We start from the raw sequence: 7800 nt of genomic DNA, 5'->3' as shown, positions 1-7800 counted from the left end.
CGGACGAGCTCGCCATCATTATTTTGATGCCTTATTGGCCAAATTGAGAAAGAAACTTGAGGGATGGAAACTTCATTTTCTATCCCCTAGAGGACTCATCCAACTTATCCGACACACCCTCATTAGTATTCTGCTACATACCCTCATGGTCCATTCACTATCCCTTACAGTCCTACGCTTTGTGGAGTGACTGTGTGCCTGATTCTTATGGTCCGGTCACCTCAAGGGAGAGAATCGCCACCACTGGATTTCTTAGGAGAAAGCTTGTCGGCCGACAGACGAGGACGGCCTAGGGATCAGACGGCTTCATGAAATCTAAAACATGCTTCAGAAGAAGCTCGTGTGGTGAATGTGTACCACGCAGTCCCCATTGGGGAGTTTCATCTCAGCGAAATATGGCCAGTGGGCTTGTAGAGAGTTGGATATTCAGGGCCATCATTGATGGCGGATTTGGCACCGACATTGGCTAGAGATCGCCAAAGTCACACGCTGGCATGTCAGTAGAGGCAAGATTAGCGCCTGGTATGATACATGGCTCGCTGACGCACCCTTAGCCTGCCATCCCCACTTCGAACCACATCATCTTCGATTGACAGAGAACTACTGCTCACGGGCAACACGCGCAACCTTTGGGAGCAGCATGGTTTCCCCTTAGAGACTTTATCCTAGGCCCGGCGTATTGCCATTGGGACTACTCACGATTGTGCTATTTGGACGCTTACCCTTGACAGATCCTACTCTTGTAGATCTTCTTTGGAGCATTGGGGTCGTTGCATATGGCATCCGACAATCACTACTCGGGTCTCCTTCTTCCTATGGAGACTCCTGCATCGTGGTCTCCCTACTGATGATTGAGTGATCTGTATTGGTCACTCCCTCAGTTTGTGTTGCCATTGTTGCCCCACATCTCCGCAGATTGAGACTACAGAGCACATCTTCTTCCATACTGAGACAATTGTAGACTGTTGGCGCTAAATTACACATAATTGGCGTCCAATCCTAGGTACCTCCCCTATTCTCACACCGTTAGTGTTTTGGCAAGATGTATCTCTCGCCAACACGTTCTAAATGGAGCCCCTTCCTCCACATCACCATAGCCTACTTACTATGGGAGATTTGGAAAGGGCAAAATTCCTCTCGTTTTGCAGGTACTCCCATGCGTGCCTTGGATATCATGGAACGAGTCAAGATATGGATATGGCGCATCCACCATCTTATACCTCCTCGCGCCCACATCTCAGCCCTCGCATGTGACCTCCTTCGCTCTTGGGGCATCTGGGTGACCCTCGCCCCTACCCGCATTCGGCTACAGATTGTTTGTTGGCATCCACCGCCAATCGGCACCCTCAAGCTGAATGTGGATGGTGCGGCCAAAGGGAATCTTGGTCCAGCTGGAGGGGGTGGTATCCTCTGTGACCATACAGGGAGTATTATCTTTGCTTTTTCGTCCTTCTATGGCATTAAGACTAATACAATAGCCGAGGCTATGGTGATACGTGATGGTTTACTCTTTTGCAAGGAACAAAACCTTTACAATATCATCGTAGAATCAGACTCGCAGGTATTAGTTGACATGCTTCGTGCAAGTAAATGCTCCCAGTGGCGACTTCAGCAGGTCTGGCAAGACATCATGCGGTGCCGCCCTCGCACACATAGTGTTCATCACCAGCTACGCGAGGGAAATCAGACAACGGATGCTCTTGCCAACCACGCAGTATACACACGTACCCCTACCTCCTTTTTCTTTTCTTAGCAGGAACTCGCTCAAGCAGCTCGTGGATGCTACCGTGTGGAATGCCTTGGCTTGCCGGCTCTTCGCATGCGTCGCACACTATCAAAGGAAAGCCCATGAGAGTGGCAAATTGCATGGAGGGATGACGGCAGGAGAACTCACCCACTTTCATTATCGTCGAATTTTCCGAGCACCTCAACACTGACATCTGCGGATGGCGGGTTGGGCTGCACTCCACGCATCAACTCTGCTATGCCGGCTCCCCATACTCCTGCTCGAACACATATATCTCCTAGAGATTTGCCCCGCGGTTGGCGTCTTGCATGAAGCGCGGGAGGCGGAGCGCTCGCTCTCCCGCTTTATAAATGTTCCCGCCACGCACCTCATCGACGACACTTCTCTATGGCGGGGAGAGCTCCACACACTCCATGCATCATCACCGCCGTGGGGGGATCCGGAGACACGCCGAAACGAGTGACCTTCTTAGAATACCTGCCAAGTATCACTTATGTATCTTTTCTCTTTCCTGCACATGGGCGTGGACCAGTGGGATCCGAGATTAATTTGGCATATGCTCGCTTCACGCCTAAAACACTAATAAACAATTAACTTTATATATAAAACCCCCCTGGGTGGCATCCAAGGCACGGCTGGATCTGTCTACGGGCATAACTGCAGGGTTGGATGTACCCAACCCGTGTTTTTGCCAATAAAAATAATAATAATAATTGACATTCATTTAAATCTAATGTTCCTAAACATGTTAGATATTGTAAAGATATTTCTATTGTTTATTTAACTTGGGACACAAATACTTTACAAAATATTGCATGCCCACTTGAGACCTAACGTTGCAAAAATATTAATTATAATTCCCCTTGGATTAAATAACATTATAACTATTATCTACGTGATGGTAGAATCTAATAACTATAAATTTAATTTGTGATTCTTAATTATTTTAGAAAAAATTGAATGCCCATGTTAAACCTAATGTTCGTAAAATACGAATCATAATTCCCCAAAAACTGGAAAATACTATAATCATTATCTACATAGTGGTGGAACTCAATAATTATAAATTTAATTTTTTACTCATAAATATTTTATAAAATGTAGCAAGCCCACTGTAAACCTAATGTTCCTCAAATATTAGTCATCATTCCCCTAGGATTGGATAATTTTATAAGTATTATCTATGTCGTAGTGGAATCGAATAAGTATATATTTAATTTGTGATTTGTAATTATTTTATAAAATATTTCTTGCCAACGTTAAACCTAATGTTCCAGAAATATTAATCATAATGCCCCAAAACTGGATAATATTATAATCATTCTCTACGTAGTAGAGGAATTTAATAATTATAAATTTAATCTGTCATAAATATTTTTTAAAAATACTGAAGTCCCACATTAAATCTAATGTTCCTAAAATATTAATCATAATACCCCAAAAATTGGATAATATTATAATTATTATCTAGATAGTGATGGAATCCAATAATTATGAAATTAAATCACATCAATCAATAGTTTATTAGCTTAACTATTTGGGGGATATCTGATTATGGTTCTTTAAATATTTATGCACTTAAATGTTCTTATATTTATAAAAAAAATATTTTTACGGAGATAAGGGAAATCATTTGTGCGATGTGCATGCAATTTGTTTTGCACAAATTCAAACCACACATTGCCCAAGTCTATTAGGATCACGCCACTTGACCTTCCCCATCTCTCTCTCTCTCTCTCTCTCTCTCTCTCTCTCTCTCTCTCTCTCTCTCTCTCTCTCTCTCTCTCTCTCTCTCTCTCTCTCTCTCTCTCTCTCTCTCTCTCTCTCTCTCTCTCTTTCTCTCTCTGTCTCTCTCTCTTCTCTCTCTTCTCTCTCTCTCTTTCTCTCTCTCTCTCTCTCTCTCTCTCTCTCTCTCTTTCTCCCTCTCTCTCCCTCTTTTCTCTCTCTCTCTCTCTCCCTCTCTCTCTCCCTCTCTCTCTCTCTCTCTCTCTCTCTCTCTCTCTCTCTCTCTCTCTCTCTCTCTCTCTCTCTCTCTCTCTCTCTCTCTCTCTCTCTCTCTCTCTCTCTCTCTCTCTCTCTCTCTCTCTCTCTCTCTCTCTCTCTCTCTCTCTCTCTCTCTCTCTCTCTCTCTCTCTCTCTCTCTCTCTCTCTCTCTCCCCCCTCTCTCAATATTCCTCTTTCCCTATGATTCGCTCCTCGTCTCTAACTCTCTCTTTCTTTCCTTCTCATTTTCTCCCTCTACTTACCTCTCTCAATCTACCCAACTATCTTTCTTTCACTCTCCCTCTCTCGGTCTCTCTATATTTCCCTTTAACTCTCTCCCTGCACCCTCTTATCTCTCTTTCACTCTCTGTTTCTCAATCTCTCTCACCCTGTCCCTCTCCCTAAATTTGTCTCTTTCCCTCTCTATCTTTATATTTTTCCTCTCCCTCTCTCCTTCTATCCACCTATTTCTTTCATTTACATGCTCTCTCCATCACTGTTTCACTCACACACGCTCCCTCTCTCTTTCCCTGTGACTCTCTCCCCATCTTTAAGATTATCTCTTTCCATCTTACTCCCACTCTCTAACTCTTTATCTTTCTCTTCCCTTTCACTCTCTCCCCCTCTCTAACTAAATCTTTTTCCCTCTCACTCACTCTCCCTCTCTAACTACGTCCCTTTTCCTTTTACTCTTTCCCTCTCCCTCTCTAATTAGAACCCATTTTTTTGACACCATTACAGTCCATAATTGTTTATTATTTTCTATCCAGCTTTAGAAAGATGACTTACTCGAAAGGGAGACCAAGATTAGGAAAATCCATTGAAATTAAAATAATATATTTTTCAAGACTGGCTTAATACTTATAAGACAATATTCCTCGTATGGATACTTACAAGTTCATATTTTAATGTTAACTCTGAGCTCTTCATTTTTTATTCAAACACATGACATAATCTTTTTACTTTGGCTTTGGCATCGACTTGTCAACCTGACTGGACCAAGACCGCACCAAACCAGTCCTTGAGTGGACTGAGACCAGACCAAATGGCAAGTCTAGGGTTAGGTTTTTGTTAAAACTGGACCAAGACTGAACCGTGACCTTCCCTCCTCGCCAGGGAACAAAAGACCATCCCATACAGAGAGGTTGGACAGTGGACAATGACTAATGAGCAAAAATGCTATTTAATTTTTTGTCTCAAATTATTGAGCTTCTATCATTTTGAGCAAAAACGATATTCACTTGTAAGATAAAAACCAGCCCAGACAAACGATGATTCTAGCTCAGGATGATGAATAGTCAACACGTGTGTATACAGCTCCATAAACATGACAAGAGTCAAAGCGTTGATCATTGCGGGTCAACACGTTGACCAAGTCTACCTAAGCTTACAGGTTCAAAGACTGGAAATAAGAGACAAAGATTCAATCGAGTGTGAAACGAGAGTTGTAAGAGAGACCTCCCAAAAAGGTGGTCAATAGTTGCAGCAGTTTGACTTTTGGAGGGGCCCACCGCTACCTTCGGCAGCCTGGTCTGGCTTCCCAATCTTGATCGTCCGATCCTATGGCATAAGATTAAACAAGCATTTAGACGAGAAAAAACAGCATAAAGATCTGGGATTTTTTTCCCCTGGGCAGAGATTTGAAGAAAAGTTAGAACCATGATCGTGTTTTTATTATTATTTCACCTCCGGCTTTTGGTCGTTTTCTGAGAGCCTCTGCTTTACATCCCTGGCCATTGCGAAGAACACTTGCTCCACGTTGAGATTCGTCTTTGCGCTCTGCAAGAGCCAAATCAAGGCTTTGGAATCTTGAGATAGAAACTGTGACTTAGAGTACAAGAGAGAGACAGAGAGAGAGAGAAGAGAGGGACAGACAGATACATAAAGAGAGACAGAGAGAGAAAGGGAGTGATAGAGACAGAGAGAGAGACAAAGAGAGAAAGAAAGAGCAAGATAGAAACTCGGAAAGATAAATGGAACAAGAGAGTGTGATGAAACCCATGTGGAGAAGAAAATTTTGTTCGGTGATCACCATCAAAAACATTGAGATATTCAATTTGTAACACAAATCACTGAGATTATAGATAGAGAAACGCAGAAAGTTGGAGAGAATGATTGGAATCATACCAAGCCAGACAGAAAAATGAAAAAAAAACAGAAGAAAAAATATGATGAACAGATTAATGAGCCCAGATCTTACAGTCTCGAAGAACTTCATCCCGTATTCATCTGCAAGAGCCTGACCCTTGGCGGTAGGCACAGCCTGGAGAAAATTTATTTGAAATTTTCCGGTACATAGTTAGAGACAAATCAATAAATATCCCTAAATTTAAACTCCGTTTAAGCTTACCCTCTTGCTCTCGTCCATATCAGCTTTATTCCCAACCAAGATCTTGTTCACGTTGTCCGATGCGTGCTGCTCAATGTTCCTAATCCAATTACGAATATCTGAAAATAACCAGAAAATTAGAGAGTAATACCAAAAAGGATTCTTTGAAAAAAGATATTAAAGAGATTGTGGTTACTGTTGAATGAAGACTCATCAGTGACGTCGTAAACCAAGAGAATACCCATCGCACCACGGTAGTAAGCTACAAAATAACATAAAACCAATTAGAATTGAATTGAAAATAAAATATAGTAGAAAAATAAAGAAAAATTGAGAGAAAATGAATGAAGAGTTGAGAAAACCTGTGGTGATTGTTCTGAATCGCTCTTGACCAGCCGTGTCCCAGATCTGCAACTTAATTCTCTTCCCATCCAACTCAATGGTCCTTATCTTAAAATCAATGCTTCAGATGAAAATGATAAATTATGAAAAAGAGTTTGCAACGAACAGAAGGAAATTGAAAACGTTTTCAAGAGAACGGAAAGCAACAATAAATAATTAAATAGAGGCAACAAACCCAATTGTTGTGATGAAACTCGTAGTGAATGATCCATCAGAGAAACGCAAAAGGAGGCAACTTTTACCCACCCCTGAAGGAAACAAAGCGGTTGAATTTCACAATAAAAAATATCTCCAAAAGTTTCCAGTTACAAAATCCAAAGCTCGAGTTTTAAATTAAGCACTTTATCAACGAGTAAAGGCCATCTCCGACAGTATCGATATCAATTTCCATTGATAGGGTCAAACGACTGAATACCCGCAGGTAAACGAAATTTACCACGATTTATCCAAAATTTCCCGCTAATAAAAACGAAACATCGACAATTAAACTTCCCCATGAGCACTCTAACGATCCATCATCGATATCATCAGTCAAAAGATGGAATACCACGATGAATTGCATCAGAAAAAAGAATCTCCTTGAGAGATAAACGCAACAAAAGAAACTCACCACTATCCCCAATTAGAAGAAGTTTAATGAGGTAATCGTAGTCAGCCCGAGGCTTGGCCGGAACCGGAGCCATGTAGACGACGGAAGAACAATACCTAAATATCAATTTACTCCCAACCTGGAATGAGATCCCACCCCCGAGAAAGATGGCTCCGCGGAATCAGCCAAGGAATCGAATTCCAAAGCGGGAGGAAGAAATCAGACAGGAAAACAGAGAAGAAACTTCTTCTTATACTTCTTCCTCCTCGCTAATCGCAATTACCTCTCTTCTTCCTCTTCGAGCTTTTTCTTTGTTTAAGCATCGCTTGGAAACTTCGCCGCGCGACTTGCCTGAGTGGTTTCCCCAATTCGGGCCTGGATCCCCAATTTAGACCCGATATATACAATCCGACCCATTATCCAAGATCCGAAACATTTTTTGAAAAATAAATATTGAACAAAAATAGTTGATGCTAGGGCTGTACATTTAGTACCGGAGACCGGTCAGACCTGACCTAACAAAGGTACCACATATTAGCCATTTTAGGGTGGGTCGGCGGGTTGGGGCAGAACCGGAAGTAAATTATTTAAATTCTAAAATTCATCCCTATTTACGCTTTCCGACTCCGGCTCCTGCTCCTCTCCCCCTTGTTTGTGTTGTGGGTATAGTTCCAGCTCATCCAAGACGTGGACGATGGACAGGACGAGACGAAGATCGTCCCGTCCGACATCAGGAATCAGTGCAGGGAC

General features: G+C 42.2%; 1 protein-coding gene across 1 annotated transcript; it reads right to left on the bottom strand.

Moving 5' to 3' along the window:
* Positions 1–4988: 4988 nt before the first annotated feature.
* Positions 4989–7364, bottom strand: LOC144715647 (ras-related protein RABE1c-like). Its single transcript, XM_078590606.1, has 8 exons — positions 7072–7364; positions 6637–6709; positions 6422–6522; positions 6256–6321; positions 6081–6178; positions 5931–5993; positions 5417–5509; positions 4989–5290 (listed from the first exon to the last, which is right to left on the bottom strand). The coding sequence occupies exons 1-8, from the start codon at positions 7142–7144 to the stop codon at positions 5204–5206; spliced, it is 654 nt and encodes a 217-aa protein (XP_078446732.1). The 5' UTR covers positions 7145–7364; the 3' UTR covers positions 4989–5203.
* Positions 7365–7800: the final 436 nt, after the last annotated feature.

This window comes from Wolffia australiana, chromosome 19, assembly GCF_029677425.1.
Source record: "Wolffia australiana isolate 7733 chromosome 19, ASM2967742v1".
Lineage (NCBI taxonomy): Eukaryota > Viridiplantae > Streptophyta > Magnoliopsida > Alismatales > Araceae > Wolffia > Wolffia australiana.
Note: the sequence above shows the minus strand (reverse complement) of the source record. Positions and strands in the feature narration are given on the sequence as shown.